The sequence below is a fragment of the Barbus barbus genome (assembly GCF_936440315.1).
Source record: "Barbus barbus genome assembly, chromosome: 5".
In the NCBI taxonomy this organism is placed as follows: domain Eukaryota; kingdom Metazoa; phylum Chordata; class Actinopteri; order Cypriniformes; family Cyprinidae; genus Barbus; species Barbus barbus.
Genome location: NC_136733.1, coordinates 10,482,392 through 10,509,169, shown reverse-complemented (window position 1 = coordinate 10,509,169; position 26,778 = coordinate 10,482,392). Strand labels below are relative to the sequence as shown.

The 26,778-nt window shown below is 37.5% G+C and overlaps 1 protein-coding gene across 1 annotated transcript; it reads right to left on the bottom strand.

Moving 5' to 3' along the window:
* Positions 1–4,337: 4,337 nt before the first annotated feature.
* On the bottom strand, positions 4,338–24,993 carry LOC306870111 (fermitin family homolog 3-like). Its single transcript, XM_079417184.1, has 15 exons — positions 24,760–24,993; positions 23,445–23,574; positions 22,099–22,332; positions 21,757–21,873; positions 21,411–21,579; positions 21,058–21,160; positions 20,783–20,890; positions 20,489–20,617; positions 13,360–13,406; positions 12,129–12,253; positions 11,945–12,051; positions 10,786–11,001; positions 10,051–10,175; positions 4,922–5,063; positions 4,338–4,795 (listed from the first exon to the last, which is right to left on the bottom strand). Exons 2-15 carry the CDS (start codon positions 23,566–23,568, stop codon positions 4,616–4,618), a joined length of 1,926 nt encoding a protein of 641 aa, XP_079273310.1. The 5' UTR covers positions 23,569–23,574; positions 24,760–24,993; the 3' UTR covers positions 4,338–4,615.
* Positions 24,994–26,778: the final 1,785 nt, after the last annotated feature.

The following is a 26,778-nucleotide window of genomic DNA, read 5'->3' as shown; positions in this document are numbered from 1 at the left end:
GATTAAAAATATGATATTGATTTTATACAACAGTTCAATAAACAAGAAGTTAATATTAAAGGTACTTGCACAGTATTGCCTGTTTTTGCTCTATTTCGCCAACAAAAATCATTCCAAACACAGTCACAGCACTGTTTTGCGTCTCTGAGCAACATGATGGTGTTTCGTTCCTTACCGTTTAAATGATTCGGTTCAATCGCAATGACCCACTTATTAACAATGACTTGCTGCCACCTACTGGCGGTTTTACTTGCACATTTAAAGTATCTTTTCATTTTTAAAATAATTGTAAATATCAATATTCAACGTTTTATGTTTAAAATATCAAAACATTGCATGTGTAACTGCAGGTTAAATGCATTCATGTTCAGCATTAAACAGTGTGTAAAAAATACACACACTTTTAGACAAAAATGGTTTTACAAACTTGAAAATACCCATAAAAGGTAAAAATTTATTTAAACTTATTGGAAAAGATTAATTTCTATCACTGCTGTGAACTGACCACACAGAATATGAAGACCGCTGTCCACAGTAGCCCTTAATATACCAGCACAATAACACACTCGGCAAAATATTGTCTAATTATCATTATCGATAAAATCCCAGAAAAGACTTTTGTCAATATCGCACACCTCTCAGTTACCTAAAGTTAGTATTTAAGTTATTTTTATCTCACCTTATGATGAATATATTAAATGTATGAGAAACAAGGAATACGTTTCTGCTATAACTATTTTTTTGTTCCCATTAGTGTAACCCACCATAGGTCTGAGCTCACGAGGCACCATTTGGTGTAGAAAAGGAACCACTACGAATTTCACAGTGAGTATTTAACAGTAGTTCTTATTGGATATATGTGTATTCCATATTAGTGTCAAATACTATTAGCTCTTAGATGTAATTTGTGAGGAGTTGCTTTATTGAAAGCTGCCATGAGACATGGCTCAGTGTAATGTAGGCTGCTAATTCTAGGCCCTCTTCTTCACCCAGTTCCAGTTTTCCATCACATATTGACCCGGAGATAAGAGTGTCAAGGCGGATTCCCTTACTCACTCCAGCCGTCCTTGTGAGCCCAATCCGGTGGGCCCTGAATGAACAGATCTGCATCGCCTCCATCACCGAACCCGCTCCACTGGGAGGCCCAGAGGGCAAAACCTACATGCCCACCTCCTTGAGGACTAGCCTTCTGAGCTCCCTGCATGCTTCTCCGGGCTCTGGACCACCACCAACGTGCAGCATCCACCTGGAAGATGCAACAGCAGCCATATTGCACCAGAACGCCCACCACACACTCAGAGCTCTGTAGCGTCGACCAGACGGTAACAGTTCAAAGAAGGAGTGTGCTGGATGTGAGGGGTCCAGAGGGATTTTTTCCAGCCCTTTTGCTCACTCTGGATAAGTACAGTTCTTGGAGAGTGGGGAGGGTTGTACCAATGATTCGCTCAGCAGTCTGGACTACCCTCTGTAGTCTTCTCTTCTGAGGTCAGATTTAGTAGCTGAGCTGAATCAGACAGTTATTGAAGTGCAGAGGACGGATTCAATGATGGCGGAGTAGAACCGTTTCAGCAGAACTTCCTCAGCTGGCGAAGGAAGTACAACCTCTGCTGGGCCTTTTTCACAATAGAGTCAATGTGATTGTCCCACTTCAGGTCCTGAGAGATAGTGGTGCCCAGGAATCTGAATGACTCCACTGTTGTTACACTGCTGTTCATGATGGTGAGTTGGGGGAGTGCAGGGGGGTTTCTCCTGAAGTCCACGATCATCTCCACAGTTTTGAGCGTGTTCAGCTCCAGGTTGTTAACACAGGGTCTTATAGAGAAAGTTATAGTAAAGTGTAAAAAAGTATTAAATGTGATGAGATGTCTGACAAGAGTGGATTGGGGGGCGAGCAGGCAATCATTGAGGGAGATATATGTTGCACTAATTAAGTCTGTTATAGATTATGGTTGTATAGCATATAGAGATGCAACAAGAACTAAACTGACTAAATTGGAAGTAATACAAACCCAAGCACTTAGAATATGTAGTGGGGCTTTTCGGACGTCACCTGCAGTGGAGTTGCAAGTAGAGATGGGTGAAATGCCTTTACATTTAAGGAGGGAGCAGTTGGCAGCTAACTACTGGGCAAACCTACAAGGACATGGCAGGTCCCACCCCACTAGAGTAGTAATGGTTGGCTCTACAGTGGATAGAAGAAACAAGACCAGATACAGTTGTAATTTGTTCAGACTCTAGTGCAGTCCTAAAGAGTTTGCAATCATTTAAGTCACAATCAAGGCAAGTAGTACTAGAATGTACTAGAAGTACTAGAATGTTACACAAGGATTTCTTAGTTGGGGGTGAATGTAAAATTTACATGGGTGCCAGCACATATAGGGGTTAAAGGAAATGAAATGGTAGGTGGTTTGGCAAAACAAGCCAGTAAAAGAGAAGATGTTGATATATCAATCTCAATAAGTAAAGCAGAAGCTAAAACAAAAATCTGGGTGGAAATTATGAAAAAGTGGCAGAGTAACTGGGATAGAGAGGAAAATGGAATATATTTATACAGTATACAACAGAGGGTTGGGACAGGGAAGATCACTGGAAGGTATCGAAGGGAATAAATAATTTTCACTAGTTTAAGGATTGGATATCGTGGGTTAAATAAGTGCTTGCATATCTTAGGTAAGCATATATCAGGAAGGTGTGAATTTGTGACAGTATTGAATCCGTTGAATGTGTTACTTGAATGCCAAAAGTATGAGAGAGAAAGGATAAAGATGAATACAATCTTACAAGAGGGTACAAGAGAATTCACTTAAGGAACTTCTGGGAAAAATTTCAAATTATGTTAGTACACATTTATTTAGCTTTCTGAAGGACACGGGTGTAGTAAAAAGGACATAGAATAGCATTTGGGAAGTTATTATAAGGGGAGGGGGGAGAAGAGAGATGGAAAGTCTCCCTTCTACATATAGTTTATCGCTGTCTAGCTCTGGTTCGCACTCCAGTACAGTAGGTGGCGGTAATGCACCATAGAAGTTGGATGCCAACCTAAACCTCAAGGAAGAAGAATCAGTACGGCTGCGTCCGAAATCGCATACTTCCCTACTATATAGTATGCGAAAAACAGTATGCGAGGTGAGTAGTATGTCCGAATTCATAGTATTCGAAAAACAGTAGGCGAGAATTACCCGGATGACCTACTACTTCCGCCCGAATTCTGTAGTAGGCATACGATGGACACTTTACTATCCCATAAGGCCACGGGAGAGGAGGCGTCATATTCGAAAAATGGCGGAAAGCGGCGGCGCGGGTGTTTTCAATTGCAAGTACCTCAGGGAAAAAACGTTGTTCATTGTGGTTAAATTGCACTTGTTTAAAATAATCAAAGTAAACGGCTGACTTATTAAAGTTTAAACGTTGTAAATCGATGAGATGACTTCATGAACATGGCGGATGTAGTACCTCCGAATTCCATTCATACTACCCTCATTCATGCTATATAGAACGTACTTTTTTAATGGTCGAGAAGTACGTTTGAATTCAAATGTAGTACCTACACAAGTAGTATGCGATTTCGGACGCAGCCTGTGTGACATCAAATTACAGTGAGAGCTACAGAGAGCAAATTGCTCTCGCGGTACTTTGTCACACTGATCGTTCTGCAGCGCTGCTTCAAATCGAACACACCTAATAACTAAGTGTTTGCGTTAAGTCATTGCTGCCAAAGGAGATTTGATCAGCTATTAACAAGGGTTCACTTACATTTTCGTCCAGCACTGTGAATGCTTCATGGGTGTGTTCCATAAAGACACAAGAAATTAGAATTTGTGTGTTATCAGCTTAAGCACACTGTGTTTGTCTATTGTTGTGCCTTAGATGAGAATCAGATCACATTTTATGGCAAATTACTGAAGAAAGCTAGTTAATTCCAAGGGGTTCACAAATTTTTCTTGCCACTGTATACTGTGTACATAACGGTATGATGTTATTAACAGGAGACATTAGATGCACGTATATGGAGTTTTTGCTATTTATAATTGCAATTTAAGAGCAAAAGAGCAGAATACAGAATTCATTTTAGTGCACAGGATGCTCCTTTACATACTCTTGATATACGCAATGCTTGTGAAACTTGCACTGTGGTTTCCTGCTCCAAATGATGTCACCACAATGTACCCTTTTTAACACTTGAGCTACAAGTCAAACATTGTAACGTTGAATTTAACACAGTGGACTTTCATACATATATTAATACAGCAACCCAAATGCTTGAACTCTGAATTTAAGAACAATAAAGAGCCAAGAATAACAATCAGATGCATAAGAATGAAAACAAAAGGCTGACAAGGTTTTACAGTGAAATTTAATAACTACAAGATATGGTGTTAACAGTAAAACTGAAAATAACCTACAATAAGAATGCTCAAAGCCAACTAAAACAAAGACAGAGAAACATCACAAAATTAAACACCTCAGGTCTCACAAACGTGTTAAGACACAATAGTGTTTTTTTTAAGAGAAATATTTATGAATGGCCATATATGTATGTGTATTTATTTTATTTTATTTTTTTTTGTCAGATCTTATTATCTTCAGTCCATAGGTACACAGACTTTTTTTTTCCTCATAGAGCTTCATGGCCACCTGTCAGTTTGTGAAACAGCTCTTCATTCAGGGTGTCACTCTGCTCCCGACTTCGAGTGGACATGAAGATGTAGCCACCGATGTACTCGTGGACAATCTTACAATCTGCTGTCACACAGCTGAAGGCGATGTTCACATTGCCATCAAACTCAATGGCAACCTGGTACAGATATGGCAGGAATTTATTATTTTACACCGTTATATTTATATTAATGTGAGTGCTTGGAAAAACTGGCAAATCTTATTGGTATAGAAATATATAAAAATAAATATAAAGTCGGATTACCTGTTTAATATCCCAGTTAACATTCCATTGCCTCATGGTGTTGTATCTCCAGGTTTTCACAACATCTCCAACACTTAGGTCAATGCGGATCAAACGATTATTGGCAATGCCAAGCACCTCATCCTTACGGCAACCCTTAAACCTTATTTGGACAAAAATAATGTTTTTTTTTTTTATGATGTCACTTATAATGTGATATTATTTTGGTTCAATTATATCATACTGAATTTTCAGTTCACACTGAAAATTCCAAAAGAAAAAATGCACTTTAAATACCAGGATAAAGTACTTAAGTATGGAATGTTGGACACTTCATACACTCAACTGTCGCAAGGAGGCTATCACACTTGAAGATGCATGACAAAATAACCTTTAAAAATTTATGCAATATACAGGTGAGTATATAAGTATAAAAAGTACACAGACACACTGCATAAGTGTATAAGTGCATAGTGTATAGTGCATCATTTGAGGTGTAATTTTTTTTTATTTGTTTCCTTTGTTGCCTTGGTTTGTCCCGCTGTTCATTTCTTGTCATGGATACTCATGTTATTGTCAGTGTCTCATATAGTTCCTTGTTTCTCCCCTTGTCTATATAACCTTCTGTTTCAGTCCATTCTCGTCAATGTCTCATTAGTTGCTGGATGTCGGGTTATTTTGGTTACTTTGCACCCTAGCGTTACGCCCATGATTAGTGTGGCCCTTATTGGGTGATTTTTTTTATTTTATTGGAAATGTTAACCTCTCACCCCCTCATATGTTTCTCCACTAGAAATATGTAATGTATGCAAAATAACATCCAAATATCTTTTTATCAGCAGGTACTTCAAGAACTCGATGATATTAGTTTTTGTTCACTGATTAAATTTTGAAGGTCATGGGCTCTCAGCACCGGCAGGAATTGTAGGTGAAGTGTGAAGATTATTTACTTTTCTGCTTAGCAATACTGAGATTGAATTATAACAGAAAGTACATTGAAAGATTAAATTGCAAGAAAAAAAATAATAAAAAAAATACCTGAGAAATATAAAAACTAAATTTTCAAAACATATTCAATAATACTACTCCAAAAAACTAAAAGATATACATAGGCACATATATGTCTGTCCATACATAAACAAAATATACATCCATTCACACATGCACATACAATAAAAATAAAAAGTTCTGAAACATACAATTGCAACTGTAAAAAGGACCCTAAGCATTCATGGAATGGTAGAGCTAGCACAACGTTTTGTCCTTGCTTTGAATAATAATGAAGCTGAACAATTAGACGGAAAGAAACACCAAACCTAAGTTCAAGAGGAACAAAAAGCAATGAAGATTACATGTTCCATAATAGTTACACTTTATTTCGATAGTCCACTTTAGACCTTCTTCTAAATATAAGTAACTTTATAACTGCACGTCTACTAACTCTAGTTAGAGCAGGTATTGGTAGACTGGTAACACTTTATTTTAAGGTCCAAATTAGGAGTTTGTTGAGGGGAAACTTGTGTATACTGCCCTACAAAAGCAAAAGACCTTAACTCGCTAGAGTGTGAAATTGAGAAAAACGACTTTAAAGTTTTTTTTTTATTTGTCCAGCCAAATTAATTATAGGTAGGACAATGGAAATTTGGCAATTAGATGTTTTAGTAATGTAAATTATATACATAAAAAAAAAAACTCAAATTTTTACCCTATTTTGAAGTTACTGTACTCTGCTTTTGCATTGTCTGCAAAACGTGAGAAGTCACACCAAGGCAAAAGGCAGTAACTTCCACATTATCAATATTTGGTTGCTGATCACCATTTACAAAATAGTTACAGTACACCTGTATAAATTCTAGAGATCATGGGCTATCTCATATGATATTGCATATAGAATGTGACTGTATTAATTGTTTTTTTGACCATAACAAGCGGACTAAAAGTTAAACATGTGAATGGATACCATTTTGCAACCAATTTATTTGGTATGCTCAGTAACGTTAAAGAATGCTAGACATTGCGTAATTACTTTTATATTGACTTGAATTAAATATCCTAACCAAAAAGAATGACTTGTGGATTGATGTGAACGCCAGCAACCAGGAATAATGCTCAGAATGCTTGTGGATTAAACATCTCCGGCGACGTTCGTCAAGGTAGGATATGGATTTAATTGTGAACTGTTAGTACCGATTTTATGCTACATGCTACGGCATTCTAGTTCACATGCGTCCAACTAGAAGCAACAGTGAATGATCTGCATTATTAAAAGGAAAATATTATATAAAAAAAATCTTTAAAGGTTATTCATGATTTGCTGCCAAGGTATCTAATCGTTACGGTGATTTGTTATATGGAGCTGTTTGGTAGATCACGATCTATCTAATTCGTTTGTCTAATAAAGTGCTTCAGTGACAGATTAGATGTATGAAAGTATAGGCTACAAGTTACACCATAATTAAAATGCGGCAGTCTTTAATGGTCAGTAAAACAAAGGGAGAACACCTTAAAACTCCAAGCCGGCACCACTTCATATTGATGCGCGGCTAAACAAAGGCAGAATGTCCTAACTCATTTTGAGTGTTCCAAACAAAGTGAAAGAGCGGTAACTGGTGTTTATACGGTGTTCTGCCTTGGTTTCTCCGGGGCTTTTTGAAGTTACAGTTAAGACGACCCATTGTTTTCTCGGAAAATTGACTCGATACTTATGCACATGATAAAGGATGTCTTGAATGTCCCAAAAATATCAATAACTAATTTTCGACCAAAATCGAAGTTACGGTCTTTTGCCTTTGCACGGCAATATACGTGTTCCCTAATCTTAAGTGTTACCGGTAGACTATTAATTTAGGGTTAGGGTTTGTAGAATAAATTGGCATGTACTTGCAATCTAATACCAAAAGGAATGGTAGAACTAGCATAACGTTTTGTCTTTGCTTTGAATAATGTCAAATTACTTTCCTTCGTAAGGTGGGGGAAGTGAATGTACAGCACTCTCTTTCACCTTCAATAACTATGACTGAGGATCAAGGCATATAATCCCCATTTGCCCCATTTGGTGCTGGAGCAACTGGCTGCCCACTACTCCAGGTGTATGTTCACATTGTGTGTGAGCAGTGTTCACTATTCACTGCTGTATGTGTGCACTTGAATGGGTTGAATGCAGAGCAGAAAGTCTGAGCATGGGTTACTATACATGGCAACATGTCACAACAATGGCAGAACACTAGCAACCTCTTTATTAATCTTCCTAAATGAAGATCCTGTAACAATGCAAATGCAAGAAAGAGGTGTATCCAAGAGTACAAAGGACTGAAGACTGAAGAACAAATGCAGTTCATTATGCCGATTGTCAGAGAGCACCGAAATCTGTTTCCAGTTTCTGCTGCTAAAGCACGTTGGATTGACATCACAATCCAGAGCAGATCACAATATATCAGCAGCATTGTAATTTAACTTTTTTTTAAAGATTTTATTTTTGGCATTTTATTGCTTTATTTTAATAGGACAGTAAGTGGACATGAAATGAAGTGGGACAGAGAGGGGGCAGGATCGGGAAAGGTCTGCGAGCTGGGACTTGAACTCGGGATGTCTGAAGTGCAACAGCACTACATGTCAGTGCACTGCCCACAAGGCTATCGCCGCCAATGTAGTTTAACATTGTAAGACTAAAAACACTGTTCTGTGTTCTCGTTTTTAACCTAATTCACAGTTTGCTAAAGGTTTGTATAATTATTAAGTACATGCTGTTATGGTCATTAAGACAGAATTTCAACTTTGTTGAGCACACCCCAAACGTTGCCCAATCTCAGCAAAATTTAGTTTGTTTCAATTTCTCGAGAGTTCACTGGGTGGGTGAGAGCAAAAGATTTCAAAAGTCCAAAAATAAGGGCCACCCTACCCATGGTTCTTCAGCAAAACGGATTTTGAATGCAACTTTCAAGAAAAAAAAAAACATTTGAGTCTATGCAATTTGAGCAGAACCAAGGAATATTGTGTGCGGGTGGTTGCGGGGGGATACATCCAAAATCAAAAGAAAATAATCAGTTTTAGCATTTAATGAGATATGTAATAAATGTTTGTTTAAATGTCAGGCTTTTATGAAAATTACTTTTACAGATCAGATGAACTCAGTACCCACTGAGGAATCTGTTAGAACAGTTTAACTTTACAGTATCTAGTTTTTATGTTTTAAATTAATTTATTCCTATAAACTACAAAATATGTGGAAGACTGAATCTTTGCAGTATTTAAATATTTATAATATTCTGGAATAGTAACACTAAATACATTAAAGATGTATGTTATTCGGCCTGTAATTTGAAAGTATATAATTTGATCTGAAGACATTGCATTAATTTATAGTGAAAATTTGATTAACTTCAGTCAATTCCACTATTTTCCGTATATGGAAATGCATGATGATAACTAGCAGTCAAGTTCTGTTGCAATTTTTCTTGCTTCATTATTTAAAAAATTAATAAAAAAAATGTCATATTATATGTATATAATGTATATAATGTCAGGATCTGAACCTCATGCATAAAATTACATCACTACACTACCAAGACTCAGAGTGTTGAAGAAGAAGAAGTGCCAGAAGGCCTGCTATGAAGCCGGTTTGGCTGGATAGCTAGGTAAGTTTCAATTTAGTTCAGACCAGCTATGGGTTTTAGGCATAATGAAAGTAGTTTGGATTTTAGTAGTGTTCGTTGCCATAGTAACTTACACTCCGCAGCTAAACTGCTCCTGAGCAGGATATATTCTGGTTAAGAGATCTCAAACCGACATTTGACCAATCAGCTTCGAGCAAAGTGACACATATGTGACGCAATAAAGCCACTCCCCCAGTTTCCTTTGCTCCTAATTAAAAGTCACTACATAGTAAAACATTTTAAAAGATAAAAATCTGTCTTTTAGTGATGATTATTTATTAGAATTATTTATTAGAATTTATATAATTATTTTACCCTTTATCCTTTACACACGCTATTTTAGTTTGCTAATTATTATTAAGGTTTTATTTTAAATTAATATAAATGTATACTTATAATATAATATAATAAGCTTTGGCATCAACAGATAAAGCTTTAAAAATAGGTGCATGACACCCCTACAGGGCTCTGCCTACAGAGAAATTTTACTAAACTCACCTGACTACAATGTAAGAGAGGCCAAAGTCAGGCAGAGCCTGCCAGATCTGAAGGAACTTCTGAATGGCATCTGTTAATGAGAGTTGAGCTACATTCTGATAGGCCTCCAGGATCCTCGGTGTGAGCTGAACAATTAGAGGGAAAAAGACACCAAACTTAAGTTCAAGAGAAACAAAAAGCACTGAAGATTGCATGTTATGTTATGGTTACACTTTATTTCGATAGTCCACTTTAGACATTTTACTAATTATAAGTAACTTTGCAACTGCATGTCTACTAACTATAATTAGAGTAGGTATTAGTAGACTGGTAACACTTTATTTTAAGGTCCAAATCTTACTATTAAGTAGCAGCTTATTATGCATATTACTAGCATACTGGCTGTTTATTAGTACTTATTAGGCACATATTAATGCTTTATTCTGCATGACCAAATTCTAGATCCCTTAACCCTACCCAATAAACTCTTAGTTAATTGTGAATATCTGTTCCCTAATCTAAAGTGTTTAGGGTTAGGGTTAGTAGAATAAATTGACATGTACCTAAAAAGCTACTGATAGATGGTAGAATGTCTGTCAGGGGACTATTAAAATAAAGTGTTAGCAGATATTAAGTGGACAGTCCACTAATACTCCAATGACTGCTAGTTTGTATGTAGTTGCAAAGTAACTAATAGTTAGTGTTATGAATAATGCAGTAATTAACCAGTTCAAACATGTATTCTAAGTGTGGTACCTGCTTGGGTTTGTACTTCTTCTGGTAGCGTGGAGAGACAAGGCTGTGTGTATTGATACTTTCATCTGTCTGAGCTGTGTTATTACTAGGTGTGGTTTTCTGCATGGCCAAGAATGACTGGATACTCTGCACCTCACTAGAGAATGAGCTGTCAGCTAAAGTCTTGCCCTTCGAAGCCAAACGACATGCTGCCATCCATCGGCTATACTGCTGTTCCTAAAATAAGACAGAGAGTCAGAGTTTTCTGTAGTTTTATGTAACATAGACACAATGTACTGCTACAAAAAACAGAAGCAGGGTGTCTTTATAAAGCCACTGGTGCTCATTGGATGTGGTGGAGGTAAACAATCAAATTATATAGACGAAATACTTCACTCACATAGTAAGATAAAAAGCCTTTAATGTACTGGGCTTAAATCCATACCACGTGAGTGCATTTGGAAGTATTTAGTCTAAACAATGTACTGCTGTCCATTTTTGGTGAACCTATTACTCACTGTACAGACCTAGTCCTACAAGGGTGCTAAGGACATTTTCTGTGGTGCCATCAGCCAATCAGATTTCTTATATTTGCTTCCATAGCATTTATTATGCTATTTAGAATTTTTTTTTTTAGTTGGAATAGCTGGTGATTTGGCTGGTTAACTCTTGTCGTTCTTGAAGATTGTGATCCCATTCAAGGCTGACGTTCTGTGTTCATTGGTTTTGTGGGTTTCATTATAGTGGTGTATTTTTATTATTATTAATATAATATTTTTTTTTTCACCTTTCTCTTCTCTTTATTTTTCTGATCATGCTGTAAAATGTAGATGTGCTACAATTTTTTTTTTTTATGTACAAATCAAGACACTGTATCTTTGTATGTGCAAGGTTTGAAATAAGAAATTGGTTAATAAAAAATAAGTATAAAAAAAATAAAAATTAAATAAAAAATAGCAGTTTCATGCCCCCAAAATGCCATTGTCATGTAAATGAACAGATAAATGCATTTTTTTTTTTTTAGTTTAAAATGGAGTCGTGTAAACGCCCCTTAGATTATAATGTCTGAATGCTTTTATGTGATGTGTTACTGCCATGTTATTGACTCAATAGGTCTAAATTGGCCACTGCATATACTGATGTCAGTTAAGCTGTTCTACACATATAATCATAGACTTACATGCTCACAGCGCAAGTACATCTCATTCATGCCCTCTGGCCCGGGTATCAGCAACCTGATACAAAACTTCTGCCCAGCAACACTCACATCAGGGGCCACCTCGCAACCTGTGTTGATGAAAAAGCTGTTGTGCACCTCTGTGATGTGTATATATACATTTTAACATCCATGAGTATATGATCACCTTTAAGGTTCATTTGCTGAATTGGCTCTTTAGAACTCTCCTCTTTACTCTTATAGTAGGAGATGGTCGTGTCCTTAAAAGTAAACCAGTATTGTTTATATCCTTTCAGTGTCAGCCTCTTCGGTCTGAAAAAAAGGTGAAACCACAAGCATATTAGTCATAAAAATCAGGGTTTACAGTGGTGGCCAAAATTATGAGAACACTAGTATTTTCACCAGCTGTCAGTTATTTCGATATTTTGTTATAGAGTGTCAGTAGGAAATATCAGTTTACATTTCCAAACATTCATTTTGCCATTAATTGCAATAATCCAGTGAGAGTTTTGTTTGCACAAGGAGTCTGACAATAGCCAGTACTTCACGCAAAGATCTGATCTCATCATCATCCAGTCTGAAGAAACAGAACAAACTGAGACAGGTTACAATTTATTTTAAGGTGTCCTTGTTACAGTGTAATTATACATTTAAGTACTGAGTAATATTAATTAACTACATGTACTTACTATATGGTTAGGGTTACTTGCATGTAATTATGTATAATTAAGTGTTATTATAATAGTAAGTGCATGTAACGTGTAACAAGGACACCTTAAAATAATGTGTTACCCTGAGACAGACTAAATCCAGGAGAACTATGGCAACATCTCCAAGATGCTTCAAGAAACCTACCTACAAAGCTACAGTACTGTTAAAAGTTTTAGGCACTTGTGTAAAAATGCTGTAAAATGGATGCTGTCAAAAAAATAAATAAATAAAGGTTCTTTATCAATTAACTGCCACAGTTCTTCTGGATTTAGTCTGTCTCAGTTTGTGATGTTTCTTCATGTCATCCCAGACAGACTGGATGATGATGAGATCAGATCTCTGTACGGAACACTGGCTGTTGTCAGACTCCTTGTGCAAACAAAAATCTCACTGGATTACTACAATTAATGGCAAAATGAATGTTTGTAAATGTGAACTGACATTTCCTACTGATACACTACAGCAAAATACAGTGGAAATTCTAGTGTTCTGATAATTTTTAATTAAAAATTAACACTTTTCACAATACACATTGTTTCAAAGCAGCTTTACAGATTGGATTATTGTGGTATTTATCAATTGCTGTCATTACTAAAAATTACTAATTAACTTTAGTAAGAATTAAGAGTAATTTAGTTTTGCCAAAGATTTAATAATGTGAACACTGACGTATTTATGTGGGAGGGGAGCTGGGATTTGTGTCTTACCTGAATATTTTCAAGTAGTCATGTAGTTCTGGTGCTGTCATTGTTTCCTATGTGGACACTTGAGATGTTAGATATGCAAACTGTTCACAGCTCACCAAAACAGTGATTTTGGGCTGTTTTGAAACACCTACAGTAGTATATGAAGCTCTATAAATGCTACGGTATCATATTTGATACGCAAAATGATGATACTTCTAAGGCCTCTAAATTATTGTTACAATTATCAACATGATCAAAACTTAGCTGAAAAAACCTTTTGTAGACAATCTAATAATAATAATAATAATAATTAGTTACATTTATATAGCGCTTTTCTGAGTACTCAAAGCGCTTTACATAGAAGGGGGGGAATCTCCTCAAGCACCACCAATGTGCAGCATCCACCTGGATGATGCGACGGCAGCCATATTGCGCCAGAACGCCCACCACACACCAGCTTACTGGTGGAGAGGAGACAGAGTGATGAAGCCAATTAGTGTATGGGGATGATTAGGAGGCCATGATGGTCAGCGGCCAGGGATTTGGCCAGGATGCCGGGGTTACACCCCTACTCTTTTTCGAAGGACATCCTGGGATTTTTAACGACCACAGAGAGTCAGGACCTCGGTTTAACGTCTCATCCGAAGGACGGTGCTTTTTACAGTATAGTGTCCCCCTCACTACACTGGGGCGTTAGGACCCACACAGACTGCAGGGTGAGCACCCCCTGCTGGCCTCACTAACACCTCTTCCAACAGCAACCTAGTTTTCCCAGGAGGTCTCCCATCCAGGTACTGACCAGGCTCAACCCTGCTTAGCTTCAGTGGGCAACCAGTCTTGGGCTGCAGGGTGATATGGCTTCTGCCATCTGGTTGATAGTTCATACTTTTTAGCAAGGAGAAAGCCTTTTAGTATGTAGTGATGGAATTCCACAGAGTTATGCTGGGTCATCATGACTGAGGAGGAGATTTCTGATGCTCTGGTTTCTCGGGTCAACCAAGCTCTTGGGCCAGCTTTGCTGAATCTAGATTAAGCAGAATTTTGGGATCCCAGCTGCCACCACTGTTTGTCCTTCCCACAAGCCTTGGATAAACAGCTGTTTATTGTTGTGAGCCTGCTGGTCAGCTCTTCGTGATTTAATGTGAAGTGGTGTTATTTCTCTAGCCACAGACATACATCATGGTGAGGTCCAAGGTGGTATGTGCGATCTCTCTCCTCAATTGATGGGTTGTGAATGGGAAGCTGCTGGGAACTGTCATGTTCAGGCATAAGATTTGTAATTTTCAAAGCAAAAATCACACATATCTGAAATTACAACTGCAAACCATTCATCAAAAGGAGTACAAATCCTTCATGACAAAAAAATTTGGGGAGGAAGAGAAGGCAAGAGCAGTGCTTGTAGCTCTCAATCTCAATTTAAGAAGCAACAAACTCTGACCTTGTGCTTCCAAAGAGCTGAGGTTTGAGCAATAAATTCACATGAATATAAGAAATCAAAAACTGCACTTTTAGATTAGTTTGACACTGTATGTACACTAGATTGTGTGATTCGGTAGTGCTGCATGGATTAATGCTGCTTTCAGGTGCTATCGGAAATTTCCTATTTCCCACTTATGAAATAGGGGAAGTCGTGGCCTAATGGTTAGAGAGTCAGACTCATAATCCAAAGGTTGCGGGTTCGAGTCTCCGGCCGGCAGGAATTGTAGGTGGGGGGAGTGAATGTCCAGCGCTCTCTCCACCCCCAATACCACGACTGAGGTGCCCTTGAGCAAGGCACCGAACCCCCAACTGCTCCCCGGGCGCCGCAGCATAAATGGCTGCCCACTGCTCCGGGTGTGTGTTCACGGTGTGTGTGTGTTCACTGCTGTGTGTGTGCACGTTGGATGGGTTAAATGCAGAGCACGAATTCCGAGTATGGGTCACCATACTTGGCAGTATGTCACTTCACTTCACTTCACTTCACTTATGAAATCGTGATTATGAGCTTGTCCCATTCAAGCGCTTTGTTGTCAGAAAGAATAAAATGCAGCATCCTATCGGTTGACAATCATGTAAATATTCACAGTGCTAGATGGTCTCCTTGCTGACGATTCTGGAAGTTTGGTCAAATATATGTTTCACTGTTTATAAAACATACAATATGCTTGTTGAAACAAAATGATTGTTCATAATACTTTAGTGACAGAACAAAGTGATGCTGTTGTGGAAAAAACTAATAAGAAATATAGCTGCAAGCAGCAATTACAGGGCCAAGCACTCCAGCGGCAAAATGAGGAGCTAAGCATAGCATGGAGCATCAGATCAAATGCAACAAGTACTAAAAGCAATTTTTGGATGATTTCAATTGAAATGGCTGAAAAATCATAAATACAACCTCTAGTAATATGATTAAATGGCTTATCGGTTTTGACTAACAGGTGGTGCTGCAATCAAATAATTTTGGTGTGTTCTGTGTGAGTTGACAATGGCACACACCAAGTTTGTTGTCATTATGTCAAAGCTTTGCAGAGATATAGCCGCAGAGTCATTTTGGCACCATGCATAAAATTTGTAGTGGCGCTGTACGAAAACATTTTGGCACCATGCAAAAAATTTGTAGTGGCGCTGTACGGCATCGACACGAAATCCATAAATTTTTGTCAGCACAGTCTGAAGACTCAATTTTGGTGAAAATCGGACAAATGATTGAGGAGGAGTTTGAAAAAGTAGGTTTTCAACAGAAATCAAAATGGCAGACAGGAAGTTTGGCTGAATGATGCAACATTGATATCACTGTTCTCAGCATGACCCAAGAAATCTATTGATACCAGTCTCATTACAATAGGCAAAATTCACAGAAAGCTATTAGCATTTATTTGAAAATGCATTATGATTTTTAACCACAAGGTGGCATTGTCTCAAAACGTTTTGAGTACTTTCAGGTCATGGTCTCGATGGTACATACAAAGTTTTGTAATGGTACACCAATGCATACAGAAACAAATAACATTTTATATCATAATACTCTATTGTAGTCAATGGCTATTTCATGGTTTGTTCAATTATAGCACCACCAAGAGGCACAATCCCACCTAATTTATGTGTCCTTTGAGTGTACCCATACATATGTGTGTCAAATTTGATGAAAATTTTTCTTTTTTTTTTGGAGTTATAGACATTTTTATGTATGAGAAGAGAAAAAGATGGCTGATGGCTGACTTTGTTTGCATTTATGTGCCACTAACTATCGAAATTTTGACAATTGGGAGTGTACATAGTACTGGCACACTATGTTTCCGAATTTCCTACGGTGGTTTCATGTCAGTCGGAGTAACGGTCTCTAAGATATTGGCAAATGTTTTTTAAGTGCTAAAATGCAACGTTGCACAAACGATAAGGCAAAACCTGGCAAGTTTGGTATCACTGGACTTGGCAAGGATTCAAGAGTCTAAAAAGGTGACTCCCGTGAAAATAAGTCGACCACGCCCAAAGTTATAAGCATGTGAATATTGGATTTTACCACTGGGCTGGCTCGAAACTTCTCAGGCTCCTTCAGGGCATCGTGCTTATGAACCATACCAAGTTTCGTAATGATACATCAATGCATTCGTAAAATATAACATTTGACTACAAAATTCAAAATGGCCGACGCCCAAAATTTGCTATGGTTAATGTCGAGACTGTCCTCTATCTGTGTACCAAATTTCACAACTTTCTGAGCAGTTCTATGGGCTGCCATAGACTCAAAAGCAGAAGAAACAGAAGAAGAAGAAGAATAACGCCAACAGATACAATAGGTGCCTACGCACCTTCGGTGCTTGGTCCCTAATATCATTGACAGCAGCAATGGTTCTCCCCTCCACCATGTTTAAAGTTTATGGCCCGCCAAACTCGGAAACTCTGGTATCAAGTTTATCTCTGAGTTTCCCAGTAGTAAATACAACTTGAGAGGCGTTCAATTTCCGAATAGGAAACTAGATTCCGATAGCACGTGAAGGCAGGATAATTCCCTGATTGCACAAAAATGCAAACCACAACTCAGCATGTGAAAGCAATGCTGAGTGAGATGTGTAAAATGACTTCATTTGTATATGGACTGACTAAAAAGGCTAGACTGCTTAATTTTGTGGAATAGGGGCATGCTTTTTCCATTCCCTTCAATCATTTTCGGTATGCTTTGCTAAGTTTCTATAGGGACATCAAGACATTGAGATCAGGAGGCTTGTGATGATCTAATCAGCCTTGCCATCCACCTGGATAATCTCATTGTTTTGCACTTCAGAATCCAGGGTTCTTCCATCATGGTTTGATTCTTCTAATCTCACTTCTGCTCCTGAGTAGTGGAGGTCGCGTCTTACTATATAAGAGAACCAGTGGCATCCTTCCAATGGTCTGTGTCTTTCTGTCTAGAAAAAGCTATTGCAAGTGAATAACCAGGTGAGTTCTGGTAAGCAGAACTTCTGTTTTATTTACCAGTCCTTGTACCCTCTTGCCAGTCTCATTGATATTCCACAACAGCACTCGTCAATGCTCTTTGCTCATCGACTCAGGAGCTGAGGGTAATTTCATGGACATATTTGTCTGTGTCTGTCCAGTGGCTGGTATGATTTGTGTACCTTCGATACCTTGTATCTTTTTCCCCAGGTGCACATCCAGAACATCAGATGCATGATCCAAAGGCTGCAGGAGAACCAGATTTATATTAAGGCAGAAAAGTAATAATTCCATTTCCAAACAGTCCTGTTCTTGAAGTCCTTTATCTTGAGGGAAAGGGTACTGATTGACCCTGCAGTGGTATAAGGGCTTTAACTATGGTTGGCCATTTGCCTGGCCTGGGCTTTGCCAACTTCTGTTGACAGTTTCTCTGCAAATACGGCACTTTTGCTGCTCCAGATGATGTTCCCCCTCCTGATACCACAGTGTATGGCCTGTTATGGAGCTCCTTCCATCCATTGGCAATACTGTGGTCTTCACCATGGTGGATCACTCCTCCAAGGTCCTGGAGTGCTGATGTCCTGTAGAGTTTTGCTCCAACCCTAATCAAACATACCTGAACAAGCTAATCAAAGTCTTCAGGATCACTAAGGCTACAGGCAGGTGAGGGTTTTTTTTCAAGGTTGGAACTAAACTCTACAGGACATCAGCACTCCAGGACCGACATTGCCTATCCCTGTACTAGAGCAGGCATGCTCAAATCTGGCCCACTCCTGCAGAGTTTAGCTCTAACCCTAATCAAACACACCTAAGCATGCTAATCAGAGTCTTTAAGATCATTAGAAAATCACAGGTAGGTGAGTTTGATCAGGGTTGGAGCTAAACTCTGCAGCAGATTGTCCCTCCAGGGAAAGATTTGAGGAATCCTGTACTAGAGCATTGGTTCTCATCTCTGGTTGTGGGGACCCGCAGAACTGCATAGAACTATCACGTTTTTTTTTTTTACATTTCCCACATAATTACCCAGCAAATACTAATATAGTTAGTTTAGTTTAACACACAATAACACACTGTGACAACTTACCAAGGGAACATGCCTTGCTATAGTGCAGGGGTGCCCAACCCTGTTCCTGGTGATCAACTGTCCTGCAAAGTTTAGCTCCAACTCTAATCAAACACACTTGCCTTTAATTTTCAAGCGACCCTGAAGACCTTAATTAGTTGCTTCAGGTGTGTTTGATTAGAGTTGGAGCTGAACTTTGCTGGACAGTCGATCGCCAGGAACAGGGTTGGGCACCCCTGCTTTAGTGTCACTGTGTGTTACATGAAGTGTGGGTAACACTTTATTTTGATGGTCCCTTTTGAACATTCTGTTGACACTAAGTAATGTTGCAACTACATGTCAACAAACTCTCAGTAGAGTGTTAGTAGACTGTCTGTCTGCTTCATATCTGCTAACTCTTTATTGTGATGGTCTCCCAGCAGACACTCTACTGACTGTAAGTAACTTTGCAAGTACGTCAACTTATTCTAACCCTAACCCTACCAGTCTACTAATACACTACTAACACTCTAATGAGAGTTAGTAGAAATGTAGGTGCAATGTTACTTATAGTCAACAGAATGTGTTAAAGGGGTGTTATACTGTATACTCGCATTTCCTGGGCAATAATAGAGGAAATCTTTGTAGTAAAGACTTTCCCAAGACTTTAGGCCATTCCGCACGTTAAAAAATAAATACAACTTCAACGTTATGTCAATAACGTTTACACACTGCCTCTGAAATTTTCGTCCGTCATAAAAAGAAAATCGGATCGGGTTCGATTTTTTTTTTTTTTTTTTTTTTTTTTTTTTCTCGTTTTTCGAATCAGTAGCAAGCATTTTGAGAGGTGTTTTGACAGATCAGAGCCACCGTACAAGCGAATGCCAAAATCCAGAATGGTGATTGTCAAGTTCATCCACTTCGTCTCGCAGCACTGTATACAGTATGGATCTTTGCACACTGAGTTCACAGAAATTGGTGGTCTTCTTTTTAATATGTAGGTCTAGTATCGCTTGCAAAGCATGAAACTGAGCCACTGACATCCTAAGGTAACCTTGGAATCACCCGTGATAATCACGCTGCTCCTTAAGGAAGGGGAACTCTCCGTTCTCTCTATATCTCAGGATTTGATGGACCAATATATCCTTTCTTTTCCTTTTTTTTAAGAAGCGAGAGGACAACAAAATCATCCGCAATGCTCGAAGACTCCATTTAGTACACTACTGTTTTGCTATTTTTTTCTCCGCAACGGATTAATTAATACGCATTGGACTATGTGTGCAAGGTTTCAGTGCGTGTTTTTTGGATTACGAATACGAAAAAACGCATGCGAAAATTTCGGACTCAGTGTGCAGAGACCTTTAGGGTAGCAAGACTTGCTTTATGGACTGCTATAGGAGAGAAAACCAACTGAGCTACCCAGAATTAAACCTATTATTCAGTAAATACTGATATCTATTTAATACTAAAATAAATATTTTATTTTAGCTAGTCTGTAAAAGAAGCCAGTAGAAAATTTTAAGGTGTGCACTTGAACAATCCAGCAAAAGCAAGGAATAAAAAAATGTGTTTGCATGTGATTAGTGTAGACTTGTCCTACTGTTTTGATCATGTGAATATGTAAATGCATGACTGACTCTACAGGCTTTGTTAAACTTGTCTTTTGAAGAGCTGTGTATATGTCATGAAACTGACCAGCATGTCATCTGCACTGCTCTCTCCTTCCATTTTCACCTCCAGACACTGTAGAGCCGAATCCAGATCTTCCATAGCTGGACAAGATGCCACAAACTCCTCTGTCAGAGATACTTTCCCAATGTGGTACTGATGTAATCACACACACAGAGATCATAAAAACATAAAAACAACAACAAAACAAAAAAACTTTTTACTATAGCTCCAATTATGTTTGAACACTCTCAGTGATCACAATGATAGATCATTTTTAATTTGTATGGTGAGATGATATCTGTTCTCTATCACCTATACCTGTAAGGCAGCGAAGACCATCATCTCCTCCTCAGTGCATTCAATTTCCTCCAGCAGAATGGCCCACCTTGCCTGTTCATACAACTGCGTCAGGCGCACCACGTCAGCCTGGCAGATAGATTCACGCGTTTTTTCATAATTTTATGGGGGGAAAATAGGAAAGGACAAACATTTAAATAAAATGTAAATAACAAATTTAAATAAAATAAATAAAAATATATACAAGTAAACACATAAATACAAAAGGTACAAAGTACAAAAGATGATGTACCTACCTGTGGTATGATGTCATGAAAAGTATAGTATTTGAAACGCAGTACGAGTTTATCATTTTCTTTGACTCCCTGTTGTAGAAGAGAACGGGACGAATCCAACCACCTGAACAGAGATTCCAGAAAAATTACCATTACAGCATATTCTCAAATATTTTTTTTTCATCATACTCACAATGCATTGTATTTGGGTCATGACGTGCAAAATTAAGCTTTTCAGCATGAATGACAAGCAGTGAGGCGGTGATTATTTTCTGAATGCACAATACAATACCTTTTTTTGCATACACAATAAGCAGTATTTCATTGAATTTAGTCATCCTGAAAACTGTATGTTACCTAGTGTATTACCCTACCTGCTGTTAATATGTGCTTTCTCCATTATGGTAGTTGTCCGATACAGCTTCGCAATGGTCTCTGGTGCTGGAGCAGGCTGACTGACCGCCAACATTTTGTACACAGCCTCAGTTTCAGGCGTTTCAGCAAAGAAAGCAGGCATGCCGTTGGCAAGCTTTGGGATTGTGCCTGCAATTGCACAAATGAACATCAGAGCAGCTTTACCTGACCTTTACTTGTGGGTGTGTGTGTAAATAAGTAAATACATATTATTTGTTTATTTAGTTAGTAAGCATACTTTGAATTGGGTCTTATATTTATGTGTACTGGCTTGGAATTTATATTTTCTTTTTATGTATTGCTCACTTGACGGAAGTGGTGCACATGTGATGTCATACACCTCTTCCCCAACACCTTTATCTTTCTTTTTCTTCTTATCTTCTACTGGCCATAGAAGGGATAGTTCTTCTGGGCGGCGAATGTCTAAAGAAGAGAAAACAAAAGTAGTCGTGCATTAGTCAAATCAAACCACATGTGGTTTGGAAAAGCTATAGCTAGAGCTTTCATTCTGGCATACACAGATCCGTCCTGAACTTACTGGTCATTAACATAAATGTATGCATATTTTCAGCAACAGATTGTTTCTTTAAAGATGATCTGAAAGTTAAAAGCTAGAGGAACTATAGATGATTTGAATTCATCACTCACTCAGGAGTTTGCATATGCCCATGATGGTGCGGAACACGGGGCTGGAGAAGCAGACTCTCATTCGGAGGACAATGCCACTGGGAATTAGCAACCGCAGGGGCTTGTGTTGGGCTGTGAGGCAAAGTCGGGCATCCGCATGAATTCCACATTTATCCAACGTCCAGGACTGTTTCAGTAACCACTGCTGCTTCTGTTCCCACCACAGAGCATGATCGGACCAATCCTTTTTTATTTCTAAAGAGGAGGAAAAAAATGGTCAGTTTCTCTTACCTAGTTCCAGTCCAATATGACTTTATTTCTTCCGTGAAACACAAAGATGTTTTGAAGAATGAGAGAATTGCATTTAGTAATGTCAAATGTGGCACCACATGTGATGTTTAAATATGTGCAAAATTATTGGGGTGAGGAAAGGCATAGGGGAACATTTAAAAATATAAATTAAAATAATAATAATAATAATATTCACTCATTCTCATGTTGTTTCAAACTCGTATGACTATGTTTCTTCAAATACTTTAAAGAATAACTGTTTTTGTCCATACATTTTAAGTCAGCAGGGTCCACACAACATTATAGAATCTCTTTGGCTTATTTATTTGTTTGTGTTTGTTTGTTTGTTCGTTCGCTCGTTCGTTCGTTGGTATTCCACAGAAGACAAAAATTTATACAGGTTTGGAACAATATGATGGGTGAGTGAATGATGGATGAGCTACTGCTTTAATAATGACACATTTTATGTCCTTTTTTGTGGCTAGTCCAGTTGGTGTTAACTTTGTAAAATGTGGGGAAACTATTCCTCTATATATACAGTATATATATATATATATATATATATATATATATATATATATATATATATATATGAAGAGTTCAGATGCAAAAGCCTCTAAGTGCCATTTTTATCGGGCTCCATATGATTATGTTCAGTTATTTCACTTAAATGGCAATGAAAAGAACCTATTCATTGCCATTAAAGTGAAATTACTGAACCTACACATAGGAGCCTGATAAAAATGCTCATTTTAGAAGAAAATTTCAAACGGCTTTTGCATCTGAACTATATATATATATATATATATATATATATATATATATATATATATATATATATATATATATATATATATATATACATACACACACACACATATATATATATAAACAACTAATAATTATGTAGAAAACTGTTACCAAAATAGATCTGGGAATTGCTTTGAAAGACCTGAGACTTAGAGTCTGTGTTAGAGAGTTATGGACATGTCTGAAATCAGCAATCCTAATGCCCTTAAATCCACTGCAAAACTATGAATGTCACTTAAAATGAAAATCATCAGATATCAACTCACGTGACTTTTCCACAACTTTGAGGATGACTCCACCAATATGTAGGTCCGAGGTGACACTGATTTTAAGAGGTGGGGCCTCCGGTCCCAGTTCCTCTACAGAGATGGACAGGTCCCACACTGCCATTCTAATCTGAATAGAGATGCTATGAGACGTCATGCTTCTACAATCTCAGCTATTTCCCTTTTATATAGTTTTGCATTTAAGCTGTTTAACCTGCTGCTTTCTAACTAGCTTTAATCAGCATTTACAGATAGGTGGCTGACAAATAACATGGAAATAACATGACTTGTAAGAAGTAATACAAATTATTATTACCAATTACTGTACTTTCTAAATCGCATATAACCTTGACCAGTTGAATGCTTCCACAAATATCAGCTATTTCCCTTTTTTTGTAGTTTTGCATTTAATCAGTTTATCCTGCTTTAACTAGCTTTAATCCGCACAATTTCAGATGGGTGGCTGACAAATACAAATAACATGACATATATAAAATGCATTACATTACAGAGATTACAGAGAGAGAGAGCGAGAGAGAGAGAGAGAGAGAGAGAGAGAGAGAGAGAGAGAGAGAGAGTGTGTCTAATCTACTTTAAATTTGACTTTGTATAAAAGTACTTTGCATAAGGAAGGCCTAAACTTTACCAGCACTTTTGTTCTCTAAAATTTGCTTGATTAATTTATTATCTGTGTAAAATAATATGTACATTATGTTAAATAAAAAGTCAACTTTACATTATACAAAATTAATTATCAAAAACATTAAGCATTCAGAAAAAGACAAACTTAAATTGTGTAAATTTAATGTGATCGGTGGCCTTTGCTTTCCTTTAAATATACCCACACAGGTTATGTATTTTAGGTTTATTTATCCTTATTTATCCTAAATCCTGTTTAGTAATGTAGTTGTTGAGTTTAGGTATTGGGTAGCATTAGGGATGTAGAATATGGTCCTGCCAGCAGAGTATGTGCTTTATAAGTACTAATAAATAGATAATATGCTAGTGATATGCAAGCTAATAAGCAACTAGTTAATAGTACGAGTTGGTCCCTATACTAAAGTGGTACCAAAATCTAATCTTTGTTAATTCACATGTAGCAGGGTGCACCAAGAATATTGTACACTTTGATTAAAATAATAAATAAATAAACTTAAGAAATCATTATGACAAAAACAAAGATAGTGTCTCTACGGTACACTGTAGGCCTGAAGGCCCGCGAATGTGCACCTTCTCTTCTAAACCTTACAAAAGCCGTCAGATAAAACATCCCACCCTTCCTTTCTGTTGTGTTTCATTTTTTTCTGTTTCTTACCTCATATGGTTGTGGTTCCAAAAATGTTAAGCGATGTACAGACTACGCCCTTGGTCTCTAGCACTTTCTATCTGTCTCTCTCAAGAACTTATGAGATATGTGCTGTCACTTCCTCCCTCTTTTTTTCTGTCTTTTTCTGCTGAGGTTTCACCCCGTCTATGTGAGTGAATGCCTCTTCTCTTTTTCAGACTGATTTCTTAAGGGTTCAGCTACCCATAAACAGCTTTCTCTTCCTCTTCCTGTGATAGTGATGCACTTTTAAAATGAAACAAAGCCACATACGCTACTTTGTTTTTGTTTTTACTTTATGTATGCATGCATTTATTTATTTTAATAGAATACATCTAGAAGACTTCTGCTCCCACAATACAGTTTAATAAATTTGACTTATCTTAAGATTACTGCACTTATACATCAACTATTATACAGGTAACTATATAGTGCTCCCTGCTGGATAGATTTTGCAGAACTGAGTTTATTTATTTATTTATTTAAAAGGTGATAAAAATCAATTACTATTGTTGTTTCAGTTTAGGATGAAAAAAAAAAAAAACTTTAAAGCTACAATATGTAACTGTTGGCCCTCCAGTGGCTAAAAATGTACAACTTTGTGCGTCTTGTGAAAAGAAATATTGTTTTGCTTGTGCTTTGGATCTGCTACTCTGAGTAGATGAATGTGTTCCGAGGCAGCAGTGTACAGATACAAGACATTATATCAGAGCGGATGGACAAATAATTAAGGTGATTTTTACACCCGGTGATTCCTGGAGGTGTGCCATAAATTTATAATCCATACCATCCATACATTTTTTTATTTATTTTTTGTTAGATGACAGTATGAAGGATGAATGTTTTCCCATCTGTCTTTAATAAAATTTTGTTATTGTTTATCAAAATATTGAATTGTTTAAACTGCAATTTAAAATGCAATGAGCATGAAATGTATTGTACAGTCAGAAGCTGCATCCTTAAAGGGATAGTTCACTCAAAAATGAAAATTATAATTTTTTTTACCCTCAAGTTGTTCCACACCTGTATAAGTTTATTTCTTCTGATAAACACAAAAGAATGTAAGTAGTTGGTGTTAGCCATTTCAAAGGACTTTAAGCAGGAAAAAAATACTACTCATGTAGGTTTGGAACATCTTAAAAGTAAATGAGAGAATTGTAATTTTTAGGTGCACTGAACTATGCCTTTAAGTAAACCAGTAGCCACAATTTGTTGCTTCTATCAGTTTTGCTGGTTTCTATATCTGGTCCAAGTCGACCCAGCTGGTAAACCAGGATGGTACCACTCCATTACTAAAATATTAGCAATACTTTCATAGATCTAACACGTCAGTGGATGATCAAGTGTTTGCTACAGGCTAACAACAAAACAATCCTTGACTTTCTGCATTGTACTATTACCAGTGTTAAGTAAGTTTTAAGTTAATACTTATTCTTGAGTTGACCAAAAGGAGGTGGATACGAGAAAATAAATAAATAATAATAAATCAAATTAACATTAGATGCTATATTTTGGTTTTATATAATGTATTATATAATATTTTGTATATAATCGTTTTATAGTCTATAGCATTTAATGCAATTACATCAGGAGTAACTAAGGCTGATGAAACACAGGGCAACTTTTTTTGAGCAATGTTGCTTGGGCACTTTCCCACTGACAAATTTCTATCTGGATATTTTATAATGGACACAGGCCCTGTGTCTCACCTGGGGCCCGTTTCAGAAAGGAGGTTAAGTGAAAACTCTGAGTATGTTAACCCTGAAATGAGGGAAACTCTGGGTTTTCCGTTTGAAAATGGGAGGTTTGTCAAACCCAAGAAAGCAGGGTAAGTCAAGCCCGTTTCTAAAAGAGAGGTAACTTATACTCAGAGTCAGTTACCGTGGTAACTTTGAACCTAACCTGGTTGGGAGAAGGTTTTCTTCGGTAAACCCAGAGTTTCTTTCGGTCTCCTCCCCTTTTTTATAGTGTTAGTGAAGTTTAAATACCTTATTCATTCATTCACGCTGC

Coding starts and splice junctions, on each gene's coding strand:
- LOC306870111 (XM_079417184.1), bottom strand. CDS start 23,568: ATGGCAGTGTGGGACCTGTCCATCTCTGTAGAGGAACTGGGACCGGAG. Junction 20,618..20,782: donor TGGTCTTCGCTGCCTTACAG/GTATAGGTGATA, acceptor TGATTACATCAG/TACCACATTGGGAAAGTATC. Junction 13,407..20,488: donor GCAGTGCAGATGACATGCTG/GTCAGTTTCATG, acceptor GTGTCCACATAG/GAAACAATGACAGCACCAGA.